At 30.7% G+C, this 25,969-nt stretch overlaps 3 protein-coding genes, 2 long non-coding RNA genes and 1 pseudogene across 7 annotated transcripts; 4 read left to right on the forward strand and 2 right to left on the reverse strand.

Moving 5' to 3' along the window:
* Positions 1-1,696: 1,696 nt before the first annotated feature.
* Positions 1,697-7,017, forward strand: LOC114169340 (cysteine-rich receptor-like protein kinase 25). Its single transcript, XM_028054457.1, has 8 exons — positions 1,697-2,232; positions 2,899-3,187; positions 4,863-4,979; positions 5,060-5,193; positions 5,275-5,488; positions 6,008-6,245; positions 6,397-6,547; positions 6,633-7,017. Exons 1-8 carry the CDS (start codon positions 1,765-1,767, stop codon positions 6,939-6,941), a joined length of 1,920 nt encoding a protein of 639 aa, XP_027910258.1. The 5' UTR covers positions 1,697-1,764; the 3' UTR covers positions 6,942-7,017.
* A 2,663-nt stretch (positions 7,018-9,680) lies between these two features.
* LOC114169339 (cysteine-rich receptor-like protein kinase 10) lies at positions 9,681-12,679 on the forward strand. The gene is made up of 7 exons (XM_028054456.1): positions 9,681-10,712; positions 10,810-10,929; positions 11,025-11,179; positions 11,253-11,463; positions 11,697-11,934; positions 12,067-12,211; positions 12,299-12,679. The coding sequence occupies exons 1-7, from the start codon at positions 9,941-9,943 to the stop codon at positions 12,605-12,607; spliced, it is 1,950 nt and encodes a 649-aa protein (XP_027910257.1). The 5' UTR covers positions 9,681-9,940; the 3' UTR covers positions 12,608-12,679.
* LOC114169341 lies at positions 12,282-14,054 on the reverse strand. The gene is made up of 3 exons (XR_003600908.1): positions 13,788-14,054; positions 13,593-13,703; positions 12,282-12,500 (listed from the first exon to the last, which is right to left on the reverse strand). It is a non-coding gene; the product is annotated as an uncharacterized LOC114169341 (long non-coding RNA).
* A 3,319-nt stretch (positions 14,055-17,373) lies between these two features.
* On the forward strand, positions 17,374-20,237 carry LOC114169338 (annotated as a pseudogene).
* A 1,379-nt stretch (positions 20,238-21,616) lies between these two features.
* On the forward strand, positions 21,617-24,817 carry LOC114169336 (cysteine-rich receptor-like protein kinase 10). Of its 3 annotated transcripts, none has more exons than XM_028054454.1 (7): positions 21,617-22,450; positions 22,646-22,804; positions 22,910-23,064; positions 23,139-23,349; positions 23,773-24,010; positions 24,236-24,300; positions 24,394-24,563. In XM_028054454.1, exons 1-7 carry the CDS (start codon positions 21,622-21,624, stop codon positions 24,411-24,413), a joined length of 1,677 nt encoding a protein of 558 aa, XP_027910255.1. In that variant the 5' UTR covers positions 21,617-21,621; the 3' UTR covers positions 24,414-24,563. The 3 variants fall into 3 exon arrangements, with proteins under 3 accessions (XP_027910255.1, XP_027910254.1, XP_027910253.1); XM_028054453.1 differs by having other exon boundaries at positions 21,619-22,450; positions 22,913-23,064; positions 24,153-24,300; positions 24,394-24,817; XM_028054452.1 differs by having other exon boundaries at positions 21,620-22,450; positions 24,153-24,300; positions 24,394-24,817.
* LOC114169342 lies at positions 23,654-25,645 on the reverse strand. Its single transcript, XR_003600909.1, has 2 exons — positions 24,943-25,645; positions 23,654-24,634 (listed from the first exon to the last, which is right to left on the reverse strand). It is a non-coding gene; the product is annotated as an uncharacterized LOC114169342 (long non-coding RNA).
* Positions 25,646-25,969: the final 324 nt, after the last annotated feature.

Raw genomic sequence — 25,969 nt, forward strand, 5'->3', positions numbered from 1 at the left:
TACTCACTTGGACCACCATAGTGGGTGGACCGCAATATAAAAATAAATAAATGAATTGTGATTTTAGTATTTAAATTTTTATGTGAAATTAATTAATTTTTTTTTATATTTAATTTTTTTTAACTTAAAAGATAATGGATGTAATCATTTTAATTTAGTTATGTTCAATTTTTTTATGTGTTAAATATATTTTCAACAAATATTAAAATTAGAACATATCAAATTGTGTAAACAATTTAAATGTTAACATAAAATTGATTTAATATATTAAATAAATTTAATATAATTAGATTAAAAAGTTTATATTCATTTATTTTTAAAATTCAAATATCAAAATATATGAAAATTTTGAATTTTAATTTTATATCAAAGTTCAGAATTAAAACAAAATTATGAGAAATCAAGTACAGAATTTATTAATTTATTTGAGAATAAAAAATTATTTAAACTTCTCCAAATAAAAAGGTCCGTAAATTTATTTTGTAGACCAAAACTAAAAGACACTATAATTTACTCGGAAAAAGTTATTTTGATGAATGTTAATTACAAGGGCTGTGAATTTAGAAATACAAAACGTACCAAAAAAAGTCAAATTAGAACAACACGCGAATTTGACTCATCTGATCGGTGCTTAGAAAAATGTGTTGGTGATATTTTTCTTGACTAGTGACAATTTCTTAAAGTAAACACCCACTACTCTCTCTTCCTTTTAAGCTACAATTCAACACAGCATTCAAATCAAACACTCTCATTAGGAAAATGTAAAATCATCACATGAAGAATGTTGCCTTCAATAATCAAGCCGTTGGTCGCGTGTCAGATAAGTTAATTAATTTATTTACACGAATTCAAACTTGACAAGTCTTTGTTTACATACAATAATACAAAAGTTTATTATTTTAATACCACTACACTGACTTCAACTATAAATTAAACTGATCCTTAAGAATCGTTTGAAAAGTACTACATAGTCTATCTTTATACAAATGTTTGTTCCAAATGTTAGGATAACAATGTTTTATAAAATCCCAAAACTCTTCGGTGTTATATTTTTAATAAAAAAATATTTTTTAACAACTAAATTTTGACAAAGTTGACAAAATATTATTATCCTCTTAATATCTCTAATTGTTAAAAGATAAAGGGTTAAATATGTTTGTGGTCCCTTAACTTTCCGTCAATTTTGAAATTAGTCTATTTCGAAACTTTAGACCAATTTAGTCTTTCATCTTTCAAAATACGTGAATTTAGTCTTTTTAATCAAATTTTATTGAGTTTATTTGATGTTTCGTACGTATTTCAGAATTGTATTTGAGTTGTTTATACTATTTAACACATTTTTGCTTTAATGTTAAAGTCAAATATTATTATGAAACGCGCTTGAAATATCAAATAAATTTAACAAAATTTGATTAAAAGGACTAAATTAACGTATATCGAAAGATCAAGAACTAAATTGGTTCAAAATTTCGAAATGAACTAATTCAAAAAAGTTAAGAGAAAAAAATATATTTAACACAAATTAACAACGTATTCAAATAAAATAATAATAATAATAATCAACTAATGTCATTAGCAAATTGACTTGTAAATTAATCATACCACTGTCTCACCATAATCCACTTCACTTTACGAACCTTGTCCACAGAAGTCTTCATGATAACCAAACTAATATAACAGATATATAATAATATATAACAGTTTTTCTGCTATATATCAGTTCTTGCTTTTTCTTACACTTCTCTGATACAGCACCAAAGCTTGATGAGGATCAAGACAGAGATATTGATGAGCCCTATTAGGGTTAGTCTTAGTTTCACGTTCCTCCTTTTCACCACAGCAAGTGGTCAACCACCGATTTACATGTACAATTTTTGTGAGAACTCAACTCTCGTTAGCTCTTCATACAGAAGCAACGTTGAAAGCCTTCTCTCATGGGTAACCACAGACTCATTCAAAAGCGATGGATACAACTTCACCACCGTAAATAGCAACAGCCACAACAATGATGATGATGTCTATGGGTTGTACAGCTGCAGATACGACATGACAGGGTATTTTTGCCAGTTCTGCATCACCACTGCTGCCAGTGAACTCTCTCGGAGGTGTCCCAACGCTGTAAGAGCTATCATATGGTATGATATATGCATCATCCGTTACTCAAACCAAAGTTTCAATGCCAAAGTTAGTTTAACCCCAACATGGAATATTACAGGACCCAGAATAATCAAGGTAATGTTTCAGTATAAGGAATATGAAAATTCAGATAGCTTAAGATAGATGGTTTTTTTTTTTTTTTTTTTTTTTTTTTTTTTTTCTAAACATGATTATTGTGTAGTATACAAGGGTTTTTAAGGTAAAGAAGTCTGATTAATCACTTTTTTATATAAAAGCTTTTTTTTTTCTTTTAATACTACTAAAAAATATCACATTTTCTGTCAATTTTGTTTTAAAAATTTTTTTGTAGAAAATATTTGTAAATTGTTATGAAAAAAAATTTGCAGAAAATTGCTGTCAATTTTTTTTTTTAAAAATATTTTGTATAAAACAGTTTTCACAACAAATTTTGGAAGCAATACTTACGAATTTTATAATTTTTTAAAAAATATTTTGTATAAAACAGTTTTCACAACAAATTTTGTAAACAATACTTACGAATTTTATAATTTTGTGGGAAATAATACTCACGAAGAAATTACCTGCTAATTAAGATTTTTAACAAAAATAGCAGGAAAAAATCTTCTTACAAATTTTTTTAGTAATGTAATTGTGTTTCTTTATCTGCATAGTTCAAAGTTTGAAGTTTTTTGGCTTTTTAAAAATCCTTTATATTTTTTAACATTTTGAGGTTGTGATGTTTTAATTCACTTAAAAATCAAATTTGTATTTTAAATACAGGATTCATCCGAATCTAGGAAAGCTGTGGATTCTATGAATGATTTGATATGGAAAGCAACGGTAGAGACGAAGAAGTTTTGGGCAGTGGAAGAGTTTGATTGGGTTGAGAATGAAAAAAGATATGGTTGGGTGCAGTGTGATAGGGATATTAAAAATGATGAATGTGGTGATTGTCTGCATGCATTGTTAGATATATTTCCAGACTGTTGTTCAACACATGCACAGTGGGCAATTTTTGGTCCAAGTTGTGGCATCAGGATGGATGATGAGAAGTTCTACCAGACTTCAGGTTAGGGTTTATTTTCAATTTTTTATATTGTTTAAAAGTTATCTTTTAGAAAGAAATAAGGTAGACATTTAGATTTTAATTTTGGTCTTTTAGGTTATTTGTGCAAGTGATCCCAAAGGAAAAACACTAATTTTGTTTTAGTTTTAGGAGAAATTATATATCTAACTGTAATATTTTATCTAGTTCATGGTATATGATAAATGTTTATTTTATATATCTACAATTGGTAATAACAAATTAATAATTTTAAATATAAAATTATATTATAATTAAAATTCGTAAAAAATATTTGTTTTTATAAAAATTAAATTTAAAATTTATGTTAAATAATTATTGTCATATAAGATTTTATTTAACAATTATAGTATACTTTTTTAAAAATATATATTAAAATTCCATTTTTAAAAGTATACACTATATATATATATATATATATATATATATATATATATATTAAAATGAATAAGATGTTTGTATACAGCATAAGCAAAATAATTTTACTCTTATGTAATGTTAACTGCAGAACTCTTAACACTCTCATTCAACATATTTTTTCTAATGTATACTATACAAAGAGAATTGGTTGTTGCAATGTTTAGCATATATTTAAAGCAGTTCAATTAACTCATTTCATGAAGATTTTGAGAGGAAAAAAAATGCATCTTGGGAGTTTTAAATAATAATAAAAATGATAAAAACACTGAATTTGTTTGTTTTTAAAGTATATAAATGTTTAATTTGCAATAAAAAATATTAAAAGACTAAATGCTAACATTCAAATTGTAAGAAACAAAGTGAAAGTAAATTTATTTGTAATTTCAATTCTCTACATCTGAAAAGTCATTAGTATTGATAATAGATCATGCACTGTGAAATGATATGATCAATACATCAAGGAACATGAGTAGTGTCTAAAATTTTATACAGGTTAATATGTAGTAGTGCAAAAGTACAAGGGATCATAGCTATCAATAAGATCAATTACTAGTAGGAGAAAGAGCCACACTTCATATGCCCCACTGCAGTTTTTGAAACAAAGCATAAAAAAAAAAAAGAGGGTGGGATTAAAACTTCAATGTTCAATTGAGAGATAAAACTATATTGAAAATAATGGAGATAAAAAGAGGCCAGTATGTTATATCTTGTAGATTTTGTCTTCAACTGTATGATCCCACTATTTTACAGGGTTGCAGGTAAATTTATTGTGTTATATTCATGATGCGTTTAAGGTGTTTGGGAAAATGTTTAAAGAAGAGGAACTTTACAATGAGAGCGAAGTGTTTCAAAAAGAGTAACTTCACAATATATTGATCAATAATTGTAATTCTTTTTTATGCATGTAAATAGAAATACTAATGTTTTGGTAGAGTCTTGGGATGTGAGTGGATTTATTACAGAAGAGATTATGTGCGTAGTTCTTTTCATTAATGAGTTCATCTTCATTGGTGTCCTTTAATAATATTTGGAAGTGTAATATGAATTCTTTTTATGCCATAAGTAACTCTTTTTATTGCTGTCCTGTTTATTTGGACTATGTTGAATGTATATGGCAGTTAAATTGTGAAGTAGAACTTTTGATAATGTACATTTATCTTTTCTTTCTATTTGCAGAATATGAATCTGAATAATGTGTAAAAGATTAAAAATATATCTGTTCATCTTTATATCATATCAGGCAATGGAGGTTCTACTAAGTCAAGAAAGTTGATCATTTCCTTTAGTGTGTTGGGGTCTGTAGTTCTACTATGCTTCAGTGTCTACTGTTTCTGGTACAGGAAAAGAGTAAGAAGAGGTAATTTGCTGCAGTAAGTAACACTTGCTTGATTATTTTAAAAAGATTGCTTTGAGGTACTCAAAAACTTGTCATTGTAGATAAGATGATGTTTGATGAGGAAAAATTGAATGGAGATCTGCCTATAATCCCATTAATCGCAGTTCTGCATAGTACTAATAACTTTTCAGAAGAATCTAAATTAGGGGAAGGTGGATTTGGCCCTGTATACAAGGTATTAATGATTTTTATGACAGACTCTTTTTACATTTGGCATTTTTCTATGTATTCTCAAATTGTTGAAACTTTTTTTCAGGGAATTCTACCAGATGGAAGGCAAATTGCAGTGAAAAGGCTCTCAAAATTTTCTGGTCAGGGCTCACAGGAGTTCAAGAATGAAGTAATGTTTATAGCCAAATTGCAACATCGTAACCTCGTGAGACTTTTGGGATGCTGCTTAGAGGAAAATGAGAATATACTTGTATATGAGTATATGTGTAATGCAAGCCTTGATTCTCATCTCTTTGGTGGTATGTTTTACATATAGTTTTAGTGAATAACATTTTTCATGAGTTTTTGTAGTTTTTACTGCATTTTCTGAGCTCCAAATTAATCATGGTCTATGGAAATTAATCAAGTCGGGGGCTATTGGCTTTAAATTGTTAATGTGGAACTGAGTACAGTTTATATTATTTGTTAGCTTATAAGACATCTGCTATATGATTTTTGTATCTGGTGTTTTCTTAAGACTAAGAGCAAGAACTCATGATGATGATCATCATGATGATAATAATACCAGAGAAAGTTATGGGGTAAAGTTCATTTCTATTCATAAGGTGAAACTGAATTCATGTTATCTTACTGTAATCAATAATCATAAGATTTCCTAAGGGGAAATAGGGAACCTCTTGAAAATGGTTGATATAAATAGTAATTCTGTTGTTTTTCCTTCCATGCTATTTGGTATTTGCTGAGCTCTTTAGTTTTTTTTTTTTTTCTTTGCATGCTGCTCCTCTTTTGAGATATCTTATTTTTCTTGATGTTGTCAGGCATAGAGAAGAGAAAGCAACTTGATTGGAAACTAAGATTAAGCATTATCAATGGAATAGCAAAAGGTATTTTATATCTTCATGAAGACTCTCGACTCAAAGTAATTCACAGAGATCTCAAAGGTAGTAATGTTCTATTAGACCATGAGATGAATCCCAAAATATCAGATTTTGGATTGGCCAGGGCCTTTGAAATAGGACAGAACCAAGCAAATACAAAACGAGTAGTGGGCACCTAGTGAGTTCTACTAATACCTACCACTGCTTCAAATAATAGGATTTTTCTGATGCAGTTTTAACCACTTAACCATTTGAAAAATGAGATTTTTGTTATGTATTAATCATTCAATGTATAAGAGGAATAACAAAGTTGTTTTGCTTCCCTGCAGTGGATACATGGCTCCAGAGTATGCCATGGAAGGATTATTTTCCGTGAAATCTGATGTTTTCAGCTTTGGAGTTATTGTCCTAGAAATCATTTGTGGAAGAAAGAACAGTGGATTCCATCGATCAGAACATGGCCAAAGTCTTCTTTTATATGTGAGTTTTCCCTCATATTGATCCATGAGTTAATGAACCATACTAACTAGTGCTTAACACCATTAACAAATCACATTACATGCAGGCTTGGAACATATGGTGTGAAGGAAGATGTTTGGAATTGATGGATCCAGCACTGATAAAATCCTTCATAGCCAGTGAGGTTGTGAAGTGCATACACGTTGGTTTGCTTTGTGTTCAACAAGATGCAGCAGATAGACCAACCATGTCAACGGTTGTTCTGATGCTAGGAAGTGACACAATGACCCTTCCAAAACCCAATCACCCTGCATATTCTGTTGGAAGATTGACCTCTAATGATGCATCAACTTCAAGAAGTTCCAAGAATCTCTCTATTAATGATGTAACATTCTCAACCGTTTTAGCAAGATAATAGGGAATATTTTCCGTTAGTCAGGAGTATGTATTCATTGTATTTAAGACCAGAGCACTTATCTTGATGTTTTTAAGACGAGAGAAACTGTGACATTAAGAATATTGACCATAAAAGGAGTAGGTTATGCATATAAGATAGAAAAAAGGTTCATTTCATCATTCCTTTACATGGTCATGAGGTTGATCCTTTATAAAATCAATCTTGAATTCTTATAACTCAACATATAAAATATAAATTGCAGTGACATGACCATTATGATGCACTGATATTTCAATTTAAGTCACGTATCCGTATCCGACACACATCCATGTCCGATTCTCTAGGATATTTTCTTGATACTTATCAATGAAGTATCTAATTTATGAAGTCGTAATAAACTACAAAAAAATCTTTGAATAATGACAAATTTTAGTGACAAAAAATAATTAGTCACTATAGTGACCTATTTAGGTACCAATTATAAACTAAATATATTATTGTCAACTAAAATAGTTCAAAAAATTATAATTGATCTCTAAATTGGTAACTAAAATAATTTCTATTATAAATTGGTCACTAACATTAACTACCAATGTTTTAATTTGGATTTACACAATAACAATAATATATTTATTATGTTTTTAAGAATTATTGTACACTTTTCAATATTCATATATCACATATCTATTATGTATCGTATCCTATTATTTTAAAAATAAATGTATCGATGTATCGGATACGTGTCATATCCGATACACGTATCATATCCATACATCATAATCGTTAGCTATTAAAATGCCTTGTGGAGCAATAATTATATTTTAGAAATTTTAATTTAATATTCCACGTGTTGTTTCCATGGTGCTGTGTCTAACTAAGTTATTGAGTTGGATGGATAGTGTTAAGAGATTTTTGTGTATGCATGTTTGAACTAGTTTCTTGGTAAACCTCTTCTAAGAAAAATAAATAAATTATCTTCTTTATAAATTAAAAATAATTTATGTATGTTATATTTAACTTAATATTCAAATTAAAAAAAAGTTATATGATTAAACTTTTACAAATTGACATATGTGTAAAATAGTTCTAATTTATGAAAAGCTATTTTACCTTTTTTCCTCAATCTTTTACTCCGAATTATAGAAGAGTTTCTTCAAAAAAAATTTCAAGTTCAAATCCTAAACGTGGCTAAATATTCAAAACCAAAGTTTTGTTGTTAATAATGATCCTATTATGCTCAAACAAGATTAACTTTCATAAAAATACATATATAATAACTTTATTATATCAGTTTATCCTCACGCTATGTTTGGATAAAAAAATTTAGGTCACTTATGTCAATCAAAATAATAGTTATAGCTTGAAAAGGACCTCAATCAATTTCAAAGGATTTTCTTTAGGAACTTCAAAAAAAAATCTTGATAAATTTTAACCAAAAAACATATGACTAAAATAACTTACAAAATGATATATATTATTTAATTGTTAAATTATTTTAATATCGAAATGATTTTTTGCCTTGGTAATAACTGAAATAAAAAATTAAAATTTTATAAATTTAAATTATCTCATTCAAACAAAACATTTAGAATTTTAATCTTTTCAGAATTATTAAAATTCCCATCCAATAAAAGGGGTAAGAGTTTTTGCAAATATTGTATTAAAGTTGACCTGAGTTTTGTTTTTTTCTCTCCTTTTTCTTATTTCTTTTCTTATTTATTTGTTCTAGATGTGAGTCTTTCAGGGCGAAGAAATTGCCTCTGTACGTTAGTTAGAAATATGGCCATTTCTTCCTGTACCTCCTTTTTTTCCTTCTGCACCTCCATAAAATATCTCAATAAACAAAATGAAAAATATTAAAAGTTGTTAATGTGTGTGACTCTTATATTATATCCAACTCAAAATCTTTAAAAATATAGTTTTTTATCATAAAAAATAAATTTATTAAATAACAACAATTAAGTTATCCCAACTCATACACATAGTAATATGTAGAAAAATAAAATAAACGTAGTAATATAACTCATCTCCTCTATTCTGAAAAAAAAAAAATCTTATTGTCATGGTATCAGACATCAATCTCATTAAGACTAAACTTTATATTTTAATTTATATTCTAGAACAATCCAATAACATATCCAGATCTAGACTCTACATATGTGTATTAGTGGAAGGGTCTCTATTATTTTTGGTCCCATCCCACATCTTTAGAAGATGATGTATTTGTGGGTTTTTTCTTTCTTTTCTTCATGTCACTAAATATTCTCATTTTTATGTAATGTGATACTTTAAAACTTTAAAATAATAGGTATATTGGTCACTCTCAATTTTTCTTCAACTGATCCATTTTGTTTGATGGGTAACTTCATATTTACATCTATATTGTCATAAGTAGCATTCAGATATGCTTGAAATATTGTCTAATCATAATTAAGTTTCAACAATAATACACATTAATATTTGATGAAATAAGTTGTTGCAAATTAATAAAAAAAGAACAGAAATACTATTTATGGTAGTGTGTTTAAGTTTTGTCCAACATATGAATAAGGAAAAGTGAATAACACCCCACCTTCTCTAGTGGATTTCAGAGTAATAGAATAGTAGAGTTGGAGTATTTACAAATTGGCCGCCACACGTTAAACCAATTAGAAAAATATATTTGAGAAAGGGAAGGCATATATACTTTAATATTATAAGCTTTTACTTTTATATTAATATATAGTTTAATATTTAAGCTAGTGCATAGTTTTGAAATTTCTCTTGAAAGAAAAAATCACAGTTGACTTTCCTTACATTCTTTTTGGTATATGATGAAACCAGATCGCACTTTCTGTATCATTTTTGTTTTCATAATCAAATGCACTGCTGGCTACATGTTCGAGCCAGCTGTTGACTTTCCTCACAGTTGACTTTCCTTATATTCTGTTTGGTATGATGAAACCAGTTCGCACTTTCTGTCATTTTCATGAAACAAGAAAATTCCTTGCGTCACTCAAAATCTTAGCAACTATTCCATGATGGTGACACAAGCATGCTTTGGTTTCTTCTTATTACTAAGTTGGGGAACACTAGTTAGAAAGGCACAAACACAGATATTTGTGGGAAGTAATTGCCAAAACACCTCCCAAGAGCCTCTCAGCAGTGCATACCAAGCCAATCTTGATAAGATCCTCGCATGGATGCCTTCTGATGCAGCCACAAGCAGAGGCTATAACCACACCAGAATAGGCATCAACACTCCAGTGTATGGCCAATATGATTGCCGTGGTGATGTTGCTGAAAGCTTTTGCCATTTCTGTGTCTCCCTCGCAGCCAGAGAAGCCCCTAAACGCTGCCCCAATAGGGTTTCTGCTGTAGTGTGGTATGAGTACTGCATGCTAAGGTACTCTAATGAGAGCTTTTTTGGGAAAATTCTCACACACCCGACATGGCATGGGTTTGGACCAAAAAATGTATCCAACATGGAAGAGGTTCGTAGAGGTGAAGGTTTTGTGAAAAGTATGATCAGTAAAGCAACTAAGGAAACCAACCAGTTGTACTATTTGGGTGGCTTCAATTTGAGTTCCACTCAGAAAAGGTATGGCATGGTGCACTGTGGCAGAGATCTCTCAAATGAAGGGTGCAGACAGTGTTTGGAGTTTTTATTAGCACAAATTCACAAATGTTGCGAGCAAAAAATAGGATGGTTTATTTGGTCTGGAACTTGTATGATAAGGTATGATGATCAAATGTTCTACCGTCTTAGCAACCAAACATCTTCACTTTCTCCGTCAAATGATGAAAAAGGTGAATCTAAACACTGTAAATTTGTAATAATACTTTTTTGTCTATTTTTTTCGTAAGATTACAAAGATCGGTTATTCTTATTTTAATATTGTCACAGATAAACAAAGGGCTTATAGGAGGTCAAAAATCTTAATCATTAGCAGCAGTATTATGGGGTCAGTACTAATTCTATGTTTGAGCGTTTATTGCATCTGGTACAGGAGAAGAGTTAGAAAAGGTAGTTTCCTGCTATTACGCATGCCATAATTTGTATGAAAACTTGTTTAAAAGGCTCATTTGTTCAAATATGAACTCACAAACTTCTCTTTGTAGATGGGTTTCGTCTATCTTCGTTTCACAAAATTCAAACAGAGGATTCATGGACCACAGACCTTCCTATAATCCCATTAACCACAATTCTGCAGAGCACTGATAACTTTTCAGAAGCATGTAAATTAGGGGAAGGAGGATTTGGCACTGTTTACAAGGTTTTAATGACTTGAATTTATGATATAGATTTTTTCTCCTTTTCAGCTTTTATTTATTGCAAACTTTTATCAGGGAGTTCTAGCAGATGGAACTCAAATTGCAGTCAAAAGGCTCTCAAAGTTTTCAGGTCAAGGCTCGGAGGAGTTTAATAACGAAGTCCTGTTCATAGCTAACTTGCAACATCGCAATCTGGTTAGACTTTTGGCATGTTGCTTGGACGAAAATGAAAACATACTAGTATATGAGTATTTGCCGAATAAAAGTTTAGACTTTCACCTCTTTGGTATGTTTTCTCACGATTTCAGTGCTCAATTGTTTTTCTGCAATTTTTAGTTGAAAATTAGTCTTGGCTAACAAGTGAAGTGGTGCTACTATGAGCTCTGAAGTTGTTTTCTTCTTTCATAACAAGAAACTAAGTTATCTTTAGGAAAAGCTAAATAGTTATTTGGTATCTGCTATATCTATACCCAAATATGTTTTCCTGTTCCAATCACTTCAGTGTCCTTGTTTTGTCAGATGATGAGAAGAGAAAGCAGTTTGATTGGAAACTAAGATTAAGGATTATCAATGGAATAGCAAGAGGTATTTTATACCTTCATGAGGATTCTAGAGTCACAGTAATTCATAGAGATCTCAAAGCTAGCAATGTTCTATTAGACCATGACATGAATCCCAAAATATCAGATTTTGGATTGGCAAGGGCATTTGAAATAGGACAGAAGCAGGCAAATACAAAACGAGTAATGGGCACTTAGTGAGTTCTACCCATTCCTAACATTTCTTTCAATAGTAGGATTTTTCTAATGCAATTAGAAGTTATTTGAAAAATGAAATTCCTGTTATATTCTGTATAAGGAACTGAAAAAGTTGTGTTGATTTCCTTTAGTGGATACATGGCTCCAGAGTATGTTATGCAAGGAGTGTTTTCGGTGAAATCTGATGTTTTCAGCTTTGGAGTTCTTGTTCTAGAGATCATTTATGGGAGAAAGAACAGTGGATTGTCAGAACATGGTCAAACTCTTCTTTTATATGTGAGTCTTTCACCCTTATTGGTCATCAAATTATTCAACAAATCTTAATAAGTTTAACATTGTTCATAAAATTGCACATACTTGCAGGCTTGGAGAACATGGAGCGCAGGAAAATGTTTGGAAATGATTGATCCAATGCTTGAAAATTCCTTCATAGGCAGTGAAGTTGAGAGGTGTATACACATTGGTTTGTTGTGTGTTCAAGAAGATGCTAAGGATAGACCAACAATGTCTCATGTGGTTTTAATGCTGGCAAGTGATACAATGGTTCTTCCAAAACCCAAACACCCTGCATTTTCAGTTGGAATAATAGCCTCTGAAGAAGTGTACACATCAAAAAGTTCCAAGGATGTTTCTAAAAATGATCTAACAGTCTCTATTTCTTTACCAAGGTGAAGAACAATTGCATAAAGGATTTGCCAGTTCTCAAATGTAACAAAGTAAAGTTGTATTTATCATTCATTTATAAATAAATTATCTATTAAATTTATATATATATATATATATATATATATATATATATATATATATATATGCAAAATAATGATAATGTGAATATTTAGTATATGTGTATATTTACATTTAAAATCCTCTTGACGAATTAAAGTTTTAGTTAAAAAAAAAAATCATAAAGAAATGTAAATACACTGTATATACAATTATACGCTGTTTTTAGATGAGTAGTGAAAAAAGATTAATACATATAATATAACTGCATAATAGGTGCATTACAATATGCACGTTTAAACAATTAAGTTATGTGATTAAACTTCTACAAAATATATATAAAATAATCTTAACTTATTAAAATTTATTTTATATTTTTGTTCTTCACTCCTAGTTATAAAAGAGTTTCTTCAAACACATTTACTATATCTATATATTCCTTCTAGTATCAAACTTTGATCAATAAGATTCATTTTATGTTTTCCTTTTCACACTTCACATCTTCCACCGCATATCTCTAAACCTCACAGTTGGATTATATTTGTCAAGAATTTTTTTCTCTGACATCACAAAATGACAATCAAAATAATAATATAGTTGATATTAATTGAAAGAGACCTCAATCAATGTCAAGAGTGTTTTTTATTTCACTTCCATAATTTTTCATGCACATCTCTTCATTTTTAAATTTAATTTTTTTTTTATTTTAAGTATTGAAATGTATAATTCAGAAATATTCTTAGGTACATGATCCAGAAAATAAAAAATTATATTTTGAATTACACGTAAAATAAAAAATACATTTTAAATTATAATTCAAATATAAATTTTACATTCCACATTTTAAATTATACAGTCCGAAACATGAAATAAAATAAAATACATTTCTACGATTTTAAATATATCAAATCAAATCAAGGAATAGGAGAAGAACCTCAAAGATGCGGAGACAAAGAAGGAGATGAATGAGAATGCTCTCGGAGGAGGAGGTGGAGGAAGGACTTCCATGAAGGTGGAATCAGAACCTTTAGAATTCATCATATACCTTTGGATTTCAGACATGAGAGTCAATTTTTACAGCAAAGGAATGAACGATGGTGCTTACTAAGATAGTTGATCGAAAACTTACCATTTCTTCTTTTCGGAAATAAATAGAACACGCATTCCGCTTAGTGTAAATGAATAAAACGTCCTTGCATCTGAGATGAAAGACCGCTCAATCACAATCTCGCATTGAGAGAAGAAGATGGCGATAGAGGAAGAAAAAGGAGCGCCAGTGAATGTGAAGGGGCAGTGGAACAAAAGGGGAGAAAGGCGCAATGCTAGAGGAGGAAGAAGTTAGATATAACAACACAAGAACAAAATTGTTTTTTCACTTTACCTGTGGGGGGCAGCTAGAAATTATGGAGGTATAGGAAGCACTGGCCCAATGCTAATGAACTTTTCATGAACTTCAACAAAAAATGTCTTGATAAATTTTAACGAAAAAATAGTATTACCTAACATTAACTTTAAAAAATTCAGAAAAATGATATTCTGTATTTATTAAATTATTTTTAATCTAAAAATATTTGTAATGTTTGGTAATAATCGAAATATTTTGGATTAAATGTATTTTTATCTCTTAATTTTCGGTAAAAATTAGAATTAATTCTTTTTAATTATCAAATTTTCCATCCAATAAAAAAAAATACGAGTTTTATTTGAATTTCGGATTGTTCATCTGTTACTTTGTGAGAGAAGCATGAATTTAAGAATCCTTAGGAGTATTCTCTTCTTCATTTTTTTATTAATAATGAGTTTACCTAAGTTTTGTTTTTTCTCTTCTGCGTTCCATCTACCGTAGAATTGTTAATTGAAGTAGACTTGACTTGAACTTTTCTAGGGTTTATAAGTCATTTACAGTGTTGTCAATTTTGAATCAGTGTCTATAATGATTGAACACGCAATCCAACGTGATTTGCTTCTACCTACGGATAAATATCGTAATATTTGATTTTAAAAGAATGGTTGCAAGAATATTATTTAAGGAATATTTGTTGTACAATATTATAAATTAAGAAATTGTATGACTTGACCCATTTTAAATCCTCTTAAAATGTATTGTACATAAATTTTAATGCACTATTATTCTATTATACTCGTAGAAGACACATTCCAACTTCTACAAACAATAGAAATTTAAATTATCCTTTTGGCTTTCAGAAAAAAGATGTTTTAAATTAAAAAAAAAAACTTATTTGTTATAAATGAGATTTTTATTTTATACATTATACTAAGTATTATTATGTACTTTTGACATCTCCATTATAGACATTATAAAGAAAAAAAAAATATTGTCTTCACTTTCAAAATTTTATTAATAAAGGGAAAAGAAAGATAAAAAAAACATGAGCCAAACCAAATTCATATAATAAAAAATTAAAAGATTCTAAACATGGATAGTTGAAACTTGTTACGAAAAAAAAGAAGAAGTTTAAGGAGTAATTTGATTTTTACATTTAGATATTTGGTTTGTCTTGGTTTCTATAATTATTTTTTACTTAATTGAGCCATTTTTTGTTACCTAGAATTAGTGCTATGCTAATTTGAGTTAACAATCGTTTAGAAGGTGATAATGTATTAGTTAATAGAAGGTTTAATTAGAAATTTAATTTTTTTTTTCTGACTCAAGCCTCTATATATATTTTGTTTTACATAAAGATATTGTATTTATTTTTTCATCATTGTCGTTCTTTATGAATTCAAGGAACGAATTCAAAAGTCACAACTAGGTTCATGTGTGCATATCTGAGGAGATAGAAGATAAAAACAAATATATTGGATTTATAATCTCAAATTTGAAGAAGTAAAAAATCTTCGATCGAAAGGATCTTGATGGGATTATGTTGTTGGAGAATAAGAATTGTAAAAGAAGAAAAGAGTGTGGACTCATACTTGATCACCTCCTAATAATATTAATATTGATTTAACAAAAATGACTATATTGACTCTATTTAAACAATATAGAAACTTAATTAAAATATAAAGAACAAATTAATAATTAAATATTTTATTAGACTGACAACGATATGATCAGTGTTTTTTAAAGAACATTAACATCAATTTAACATAAAAGACAATATTAATGATAATTAACAAAAATTGGACTTAATTAAGTTAAAAACAAATATAAAAACTTAAATAAATTGAGTATCCAAATACATGAGAAAAAAAAAAATCAAATTGTAATCTCTACGCCAATTCTATATTTGGACATTTTAGGATTTTTATGTTTTGAGTTTTCGCAAATCTATCATGTAAATCACTACACTTTCTTATTCTTTTTATTATTAGCGTAGATTTTTCTTAATTCAAAACATAATTAAAAATTATAAAAAAACTCAATTTTATTGATCTCTCTTAATCATTTGAGAAGTCAAAAAGATAAGAAAATGACAAGTCTTTTTCAGTTTTCTGAAATTAGACCAAATTAGACAAATCTCCAGCTAGAAAAAGACAAAACAATTTACATTATTATTCTATCATTTCTAGTAATAAATGCAGAACCTCATCAACAGCATTTTCTTTTCGCAACAAATTTTGAGAAGAAAAAAAGTGCGAAACTGTCTAATATCTTTTACATTACTATTCAAGAAAAATTTGTCATATATAATGAAGATATTAGTTTCTTACAAAAAAATAATTATCCAAAGTCATAGATATCATATTCTGTAACCAGATGAAAATAAAAAAATAAAAAATAAATAAATTGCCGTGGCATGACCGGTAACTTATTAAAATGCCTTGTGGAGCAATATTATATTTTAGAAATTTTAATTTAATATTACTCATGTCCTTTTCCATGGTGCTGTGTCTAATTCCAAGACTAATTGGGAGACTAATTCCGAATTTGAAAACTTTTAGAGAATAAAATCATATTTTGTCACATATACATATATATATGCATGCATTGGGTAAAGGTTATTGTAATGTTATGAGAGATTTTTGCATGAGGTATGCATGTTCGAACTAGTTCCTTCGTAAACATCTTCAAAGAAAGAAAAATAAATTACCTTCTTTAAAAATTTAAAATAATTTATGTATAATTTACTCTTCTATATTTAACTTAATATTCACATTAACAAAATTAAGTTATATGATTAAACTTTTACAAATTAACATATGTATGAAATGATTTTAGTTTATGAAAAGTTATTTTTTATTTTTTCATTTTTTTCATTCCTAGTTATAGAAGAGTTTCTTCAAACAAATTTTCAAGTTCAAATCCTAAACGTGGATAAATATTCCAAACCAAAGTTTTGTTGTTAATAATGTCACCAATTTTTTTGTTTTTCTTTATGTCACTAAATTTTCTCATTTTTATCTAACCTGATACTTGTAATCATAATTGATGTTTCACCTCAATACTATAAATTAATATTTAATAAAATAAATTGTTTGCAAATTACTGAAATAAATTGTTGTTTGTGACAAAGGTTAAGTAGACTCGACACAATGAAATAGTGGTGTTTGAGCTATTATATTCTTTAAGTATAAAGAATTGCGTTCTCACCAATAACTATAACTTTTGGCTTAATGATAAATGCTCGATCCTAATGATAAATGGTGGATCCTAACGAATCCTAACAATTAATATTTAAGTTTTTAATTTTATATTAATATATAGTTGAATATCTATGTTAGTGCACAGTTTTGAAATTCCTCCCGAAAGAACAAATCATAGTTGACTTTCCTTACATTGTTTGGTATGATGAAACCAGTTCGCACATTCTGTGTCCTTTTTGTTTTCATAAAACAAGAAAATTCCTTGTGTCACTCAAAAACTTAGCAACTACTCCATGATGGTAACACAAACATGCTTTGGTTTCTTCTTATTGCTGAGTTGGGGAACATCAGTTACAAAGGCACAAACACAGAGATTTATAGGAAGTAATTGCCAAAACACCACCCAAGAGCTTCTCAGCAGTGCATACCAAGCAAATCTTGATAAGATCCTCGCATGGATGTCCTCTGATGCAGCCACGAGCAGAGGCTATAACCACACCAGCATAGGCATCAAAACCCGTGTGTATGGCCAATATGAATGCCGTGGTGATGTTGTTGAAAGCTTTTGCCAATTCTGTGTCTCCTTCGCAGCCAGAGAAGCCCCTAACCGCTGCCCCAATAAGGTTTCTGCTATAGTGTGGTATGAGTACTGCATGCTAAGGTACTCTAATGAGAGCTTTTTTGGGAAAATTCTCACACACCCCACATGGCATGGGTTTGGACCAAAGAATGTATCCAACATGGAAGAGGTTCGTAGAGGTGAAGATTTTGTGAAAAGTTTGATCAGAAAAGCAACTCAGGAAACGAACCAGTTGTACTGTTTGGGTGGCTTCAATTTGAGTTCCACTCAGAGCAGGTATGGCATGGTGCACTGCGGTAGAGATCTCTCAAATGAAGCGTGCAGACAGTGTTTTGGAGGCTTTATTAGCACAAATTCGTATATGTTGTGAACGAAAAATAGGATGGTTTATTTGGTCTGGAACTTGTGTGATAAGGTATGATGATCAAATGTTCTACCGTCTTAGCAACCAAACATCTTCACTTGCTCCGTCAAATGATGAAACAGGTGAATCAGATAAACAAAGGAGTTATAGGAGGTCAAATATCTTAATCATAAGCATCAGTGTGATGGGGTCAATAATTCTATGTTTCAGCGTATATCGCTTCTGGTACAGGAGAAGAGTTAGAAAAGGTAGTTTCCTGCTATTACTCATGCCATAATTTGTATGAAAACTTGTTAATAAGGCTATTTTGTTCAAATATGAACTCACAAACCTCTCTTTGTAGATGGGTTTCGTCTATCTTCATTTCACAAAATTCAAACAGAGGAATTATGGACCACAGACCTACCTATAATCCCATTAACCACAATTCTGCAGAGTACTGATAACTTTTCAGAAGCATGTAAATTAGGAGAAGGAGGATTTGGCACTGTTTACAAGGTTTCAGTGACTTGAATTTATGATATAGTTTTTTTTTTTTTCTTTTTATCAGCTTTTATTTATTGCAAACTTTATCAGGGAATTCTAGAAGATGGAACACAAATTGCAGTCAAAAGGCTCTCAAAATTTTCAGGTCAAGGCTCGGAGGAGTTTAATAACGAAATACTGTTCATAGCTAATTTGCAACATCGCAATCTTGTGAGACTTTTGGCATGCTGCTTGGACGAAAATGAAAACATTTTAGTATACGAGTATTTGCCGAATAAAAGTTTAGACTTTCACCTCTTTGGTACGTTTTCTCACGGCTTCAATGCTCAGTTGTTTTACTGCAATTTCTTCTCAGCATTTTCTTGGTACAAAATTAGTCTTGGCTAACAAGTCAAGTTGCGCTACCATGAGCTCTGAAGTACTCTTTTTCTTTCATAACAAGAAACTAAGTTATTTTTATGGGGAAAACCAAAATAATTATTTTGTTATCTTTTCCCCATGCTAAGGGAAAATTTGGTGTCTGCTATATCTATGCTCTAAGATGTTTTGCTGTTCAAATCTCTTCACTGTCCTTGTTTTTGTCAGATGATGAGAAGAGAAAGCAGTTTGATTGGAAACTACGATTAAGGGTTATCAATGGAATAGCAAGAGGTATTTTATACCTTCATGAGGATTCTAGAGTCACAGTAATTCATAGAGATCTCAAAGCAAGCAATGTTCTATTAGACCATGACATGAATCCCAAAATATCAGATTTTGGATTGGCAAGAGCATTTGAAATAGGACAGAAGCAGGCAAATACAAAACGAGTAATGGGCACTTAGTGAGTTCTACCCATTCCTATCATTTCTTTCAATAATAGGATTTTTCTAATGCAATTCTGAACACTAAGATATTTGAAAAATGAAATTTCTGTTACATTCTAATGAGATTCCTGCTATATTTTGTTTGAGGAACTAAAGAATTTCTTTTGATTTCCTTTAGTGGATACATGGCTCCAGAGTATGTTATGAAAGGAGTGTTTTCAGTGAAATCTGATGTTTTCAGCTTTGGAGTTCTTGTTCTAGAGATCATTTATGGGAGAAAGAGCAGTGGATTGCATATGTCAGAACATGGTCAGAATCTTCTTTCATATGTGAGTCTTTCACCCCTATTGGTCCTCAAATTCTTCAACAAATCTTAATAAGTTTAACAGTTTTCACAAAATGGCATATACTTGCAGGCTTGGAGAACTTGGGGTGCAGGAAAATGTTTGGAAATGATTGATCCAATACTGGAAAAATCCTTCATAGGCAGTGAAGTTGAGAGGTGCATACACATTGGTTTGTTGTGTGTTCAAGAAGCTGCAAAAGATAGACCAACAATGTCTCATGTGGTTTTAATGCTGGCAAGTGATACAATGATTCTTCCAAAACCCAAGCACCCTGCATTTTCAATTGAAATAATGGCCTCAGAGGAAGTGTATACATCAAAAAGTTGTAAGAATGTTTCCAATAATGATCTAACTGTTACTACTTCTTTACCAAGGTGATAAACCATTGCATAAAGGATTTGCCAGTTCTGAATTAATGTGACAAAGTTGTATTTATCATTGATTTATATATAAATTATCTATTAAATTTATGCATTTATTATTGAAAATTGATCTGAGTGATTTTTGCATTGTCAATTAATAAAAAATTGCTTGTTTTTATGATAGTATCTTTCAGATCTAGAGCAGTAAGAATTTATAATAAACATTACTGTGTATATGTGTTAAACATAATTTCTTTAGAAAAATATCTTATTAATTATATTTCCAGAAAAATAATTGTATTACTCAAGTTTTGAGACACATTCACTCCTCTCCCCAAAAGTCACCGATCAAAATATCAAATTTTAAAATAAACTTTAAAATTAAATAAAATTTCAAGGAATAAAATATAATAAGGAAGCAAAATCAATTAAAATATAAAATCACGACTTCTCGATTCGGTTTTAGCTAGCTGTGCTGTTAATATATTTTTAATAATACATTTGATTAAATTTTTAAAATATTACTGCTGAAATTATTAAATGATATTTATGAGTTATGAATATATGAAACATATTTATTTTCATCATTTTTTATGTAAAGTATTTTGAAAAAAAAATGGAGTAAATCATCATGTATACTCCACCAAAACAATATATAACAGACACACGTTAGTAATTTAATAATTATACTTTCAAAGATTTACAACATCACCAACTTCAATGTTATTGTTTAAAATTTCTAGAAATAATATACATTCATCGATTAATGTGTTTAAAATTAGTGTCAATGTTGACTATCTAGTGTGAATGAGAGTATATAAAATTCACTTCCACCAACCACCATTAATATGGAAAACTAAGCTTCTACCTTGGGACTTGCGAGGTATTATCCTTTCCTGTACGATGGATATGGATGAATGTTTTTTAGAGAATTATATGATCATTAGACTTTATTCTATTTATAATAGACATCATAAATTTATATTCTATTTCAATCGATCCTTCGATACTTTATCAGTTTTAGATAAAGAATGTAAAATGCCTTTTTTCTTTTAATCTGGACAGTTTCACACATTCTTATAATTTGGTCATATAAGAAATCAAATAAAAATGCATCACATGTATAAGGATCAAATTAACAATGTCTGAGACGTATAGGAACAACATTATTCTAAAATATTTTGTATTTTGTCTTCGTTTTCCTTCAGGTGAGAATGGTTCTTTTATCTATAAGAAAAACTGCATACGTTCCTGATGTCAGAAGAGCTTCCAGATACAAACTCAAAGTCAACTAGTCGTAATTTTAACAAGGCTTGCCCTCAATTATTGACGGATTATTTGAAATTTTATACGAGTTGAATTTCAAATTTGAAATTTCAGTTCATCTTATTTAATATTTGTTGCCAAAGAATAGTAAGCAGAGTATGAATAACACATGAAACTCATGGTTTGAAATGAATTACTTGTAATATGTTTCAATCATTGTGGCAAATAACAAAATTAAGCAAGCACTTCATGATAGGAACACAGGGAAAGGTGAGATCAATATGCTTTAGTTTCTTGTTATTACTGAGTTTCAAATCATTCAGTACAAAGGCCAAAGCACAGTCCCTGGGAAGTAACTGCGAAAACACCACCCAACAGACTCTCACCGGTGCATACCAAACCAACCTTGATAGAATCCTAACATGGATGTCCTCGGATGCAGGCACAAGCAATGGTTATAACCACACCACCATAGGCACCAATAGCTCTGTGTATGGCCTTTATGATTGTGGTGGTGATGCGGTTGGATACTTTTGTCAATTTTGTATTTCCACTGCTGCAAGAGAAGCCCCTCAGCTCTGCTCCAATAGGGAGTCTGCTGTGGTGTGGAATGATTACTGCATTATAAGGTACTCAAATGAGGACTTCTTTGGGAAAGCTATGACATACCCAATATGGCATACTCTTGGAACAAAAAACATATCCAACACCACAGAGATTCAGATAGCTGAGGATTTTGTGAGAAGTTTGATCGGAAAGGCTACTAATGAAACCCACCAGTTGTACTATAAGGATGGCTTCAATTTGAGTGCCACTGAGAGTAGGTATGCCGTGGTGCAATGCACCAGAGATCTCACAAATGAAGGGTGCAGACAGTGTTTGGAGGACATACTGACTGAAGTTCCCAAATGTTGTGAACAAAAAGTAACATGGATGGTTTGGTCTGGAAGTTGTTTGATAAGGTATGATGATCATATGTTCTACCTTCTTGCCAACCAACCACCTTCAGCTCCCGCACCCAATCAGAAAACAGGTGAATTTGAATCCTGTTATATTACTTCTGTTATTAACTTTGTGAAAGAACTTTAAAAATTGACTATTCATCTTTAATAGTAAATATTAGTTGTTAAAATGTTAGTTTTGGTAATATAACCTATCTCTCCCTCTGCCTTCCACTTTTGCAATCTAACCAGCCTTATACCCACATGCATCTTCCATATTGTCACAGATAAACAAGGGGTTAATAACAGGACAAGAATATTGATCATTATCTTCAGTGTGATCGGGGCAATAATTGTACTATGTTTCAGCCTATATTGCATCTGGTACAGGAAAAGGGTGAGAAAAGCTAATTATAAAGAAAATACGAGGGATGGAGTTAGAGAAGGTAATTTCCTCAGAGTACAGATTCCTAGATTTATATGATAGCTAATTTATCCCAGTCAAATAAGACTCTTCTGCTCAGCTATGAACTCACAAACTTCTCTTGTAGAAGAGCTTCCTCTACCTTCATTTCATAAAATTCAATCGGAGGAAACGTGGAACACAGACCTGCCTAGAATTCCATTTATCACAATTTTACAGAGTACTGATAACTTTTCAGTAGCATCTAAATTAGGGGAAGGTGGATTCGGCCCTGTTTATAAGGTAGTAACGATTTGGAGTTTTGGATATAAATTTCTTATTTTTACTAACTTCTATTTGTTGTAAGCTTTTCTCAGGGAAATCTACCTGATGGAAGGCAAATTGCAGTCAAAAGACTCTCAAAATTTTCTGGTCAAGGCTCAGAGGAGTTCAATAATGAAGTAATGTTTATAGCCAAATTGAGGCATCGCAACCTTGTAAGACTTTTGGCATGTTGCTTAGAGGAAAATGAAAAGATACTCGTATATGAGTATTTGCCGAATAAAAGTCTCGACTTTCACTTATTTGGTATGTTTTCACATAACCCCAGCAGTGCTGCTTTCATTGCATTTTTTCCTCAGCATTCGCTATTACAAAAAATAGTATTGGTTCCCAAATAAAGTGTAGGGACTTTAATGTAGTTTTCCTGCAATGTATATGGTACTATTGTAATTTCAAAATAAGAACATGAGGACACGATCATAATACCTAAGACAATCATGCCACGTTTTCCTTTCATTAATCTTTACATTAACCAAAACCAGTTATATCATGTAATAAATATTCATGTTATAAGTCATCTTGAAGGGGAAAATGATACATTATTCTGGTATTTTTTTTCCAATCCTATGGCTAAATCTTAGCATTTGATGTATTTGCCAATTGTTTTGCGTCACTAACTGTTTCTTTTTTTTTTTCTTTCAAATCTCTGTCCTGTAATTGTTTTGTCAGATGTTGAGAGAAGAAAACAATTCGATTGGAAACTAAGGTTAAGCATTATCCATGGAATAGCAAGAGGAATTTTATACCTTCACGAGGACTCTCAACTCAGAGTAATTCATAGAGATCTCAAAGCCAGCAACGTTCTACTAGACCTTGACATGAATCCCAAAATATCAGATTTTGGATTGGCAAGGGCATTCGAAGTAGGACAGAACCAGGCAAATACAAAACGAGTAATGGGCACTTTGTGAGTTCTACTAATAACAAATACTTCGAAAACAAATAGGTTTATCAATGCATATTTTAGTACTTTATTATTCTGAACTGGAATTCTTTGCTATATGTTCCATGACTCGAGATAATAACAAAGCTCTATTGATTTCTATCAGTGGATACATGGCTCCTGAATATGCTATGGATGGACTATTTTCAGTGAAATCTGATATTTTCAGTTTTGGAGTTCTTGTTCTAGAAATCATTTGCGGGAGAAAGAACGGTGGATTCTACATGTCAGATGGTCAAACTCTCCTTGTATACGTAAGTCTCACTCTAATGTGGTCAAGAGATTATTCAACAATGCTAAGATAACTAAGGCTTATGAGTATTAAAAAACTACAAATCCTTGTGCAGGCTTGGAGAACATGGTCTGAAGGAAAATGTTTGGAAATGATGGATCCAATGCTGGAAAAGTCCTTTATAGGCAGTGAAGTAGAGAGGTGCATACAGATTGGTTTGTTGTGTGTTCAGGAAGATGCAAGAGATAGACCAACCATGTCGGATGTTCTTGTAATGCTGGCGAGTGACACAGTGGTCATTCCAAAACCCAAGCACCCAGCATTTTCAATCGGAAGGCTGGCCTCAGAGGAAGTCTCTACATCAAAAAGTTCCAAGAATTTTTCCGTTAATGATATAACATTCTCGATTAGTTTACCGAGGTAATTTCATGAATGAACAATGGATTTGTATATATCTCTTCGAAGCGACAGATAAAGTTGTATTTATAATGATTTGAATCAAATTATTTATTAATTTATCTACATTAACATTGAATGTACCTATACTTTTTATTTTAGAATATAGTTCAATCTCAAATATAAAAATCTTTTCTTTTGTTGAGTTAGAATATAGATCAATTTCCAAGAAAAAACTGCACAGACAAAAACAAAACAAAAATGAAACCTTATTTGTCCAGTCCACCGCATGCACCTAAAATTGCTTGTGTGAGAAAGCCATCCCAAGTAACCATGCAAGTCTCTGTCTAAGCCAGAACAAGCAGCACCCTGTGTTTCTGCAACAAGAAATCAAGCCTGACGGAGCCATCACTTTTCTTATTAGTAGATTTATTTATTACACTCTGTCAATCTGGAAGCTGAATGATTGGTAGTACGCTAACAAGGGTAAGGCAATTGGCAACACAACAACGAGTAAACTACAAAGCTAGTGTACATTCCTGAAGCAGCAAAGTCTGGAAAATTTTCATAAACAAGCAAATATCCGTAAAAGTTCAAGTGGGAATTGGTAGCCAAATATATGCATCAGCTAAAATGTGTTTGATAAGAACAAATAGCCTCAAACTCACAGAATTTGCCACAATAACTCATTAACAAACTATTAACAAAACCGACTATGCAAATTGACTCACACGAGCAAATAATGATCTAAAGACTGCATATCCCACAATTTTCAGGTGCACAAAACCTTTATCATACATTCCGTAAACATCCCCATATCTCTTACGGGGATTTTCACAAACAGGTCGTAGCCACCTGAACTCAGATTTGTTTGATTGCAATTGCGACATAGGTGCATATTCCTTTGCTAATAAAATGGATAACATTAACTAAGTAAAAAAAAAACAACAAATGCAGAGAAGAAAAAAGCAATACATGCATAAATACCCGAAATGTTTTTCGGAAAAGTGTTTAGAATTTGATATTGAATTGAAAGGCAATGATGCAGCCAAGAGAAAGAAAAAAACCTTATGTTTAAATAGAAAATGATAGTTTTAACATATGCAATTCGTTCCAAGGACTACAATTAACTAGATGGGTAAAAGAAAGGAGGAGTAGATTTCCAAGGGGGAAGTGGAGCAAGTGTTGCTGCCAAAGCTATATGAATAGTTTCCTTAATAATGTCGATCACCATGTTAAAAAAATTCGTATAGGTGAGTATGCACTTGTAATTGATAGAGAATGAATATTATAAA

Source organism: Vigna unguiculata, chromosome 11 (genome assembly GCF_004118075.2).
Source record: "Vigna unguiculata cultivar IT97K-499-35 chromosome 11, ASM411807v1, whole genome shotgun sequence".
NCBI classification, from domain to species: domain Eukaryota; kingdom Viridiplantae; phylum Streptophyta; class Magnoliopsida; order Fabales; family Fabaceae; genus Vigna; species Vigna unguiculata.

Coding starts and splice junctions, on each gene's coding strand:
- LOC114169339 (XM_028054456.1), top strand. CDS start 9,941: ATGATGGTGACACAAGCATGCTTTGGTTTCTTCTTATTACTAAGTTGG. Junction 11,464..11,696: donor TTTAGACTTTCACCTCTTTG/GTATGTTTTCTC, acceptor TTGTTTTGTCAG/ATGATGAGAAGAGAAAGCAG. Junction 11,935..12,066: donor AAACGAGTAATGGGCACTTA/GTGAGTTCTACC, acceptor GATTTCCTTTAG/TGGATACATGGCTCCAGAGT.
- LOC114169336 (XM_028054452.1), top strand. CDS start 21,622: ATGTTTCAATCATTGTGGCAAATAACAAAATTAAGCAAGCACTTCATG. Junction 22,451..22,645: donor CGCACCCAATCAGAAAACAG/GTGAATTTGAAT, acceptor ATATTGTCACAG/ATAAACAAGGGGTTAATAAC. Junction 23,350..23,772: donor TCTCGACTTTCACTTATTTG/GTATGTTTTCAC, acceptor TTGTTTTGTCAG/ATGTTGAGAGAAGAAAACAA.
- LOC114169340 (XM_028054457.1), top strand. CDS start 1,765: ATGAGGATCAAGACAGAGATATTGATGAGCCCTATTAGGGTTAGTCTT. Junction 5,194..5,274: donor GATTTGGCCCTGTATACAAG/GTATTAATGATT, acceptor ACTTTTTTTCAG/GGAATTCTACCAGATGGAAG. Junction 5,489..6,007: donor TGATTCTCATCTCTTTGGTG/GTATGTTTTACA, acceptor TGATGTTGTCAG/GCATAGAGAAGAGAAAGCAA.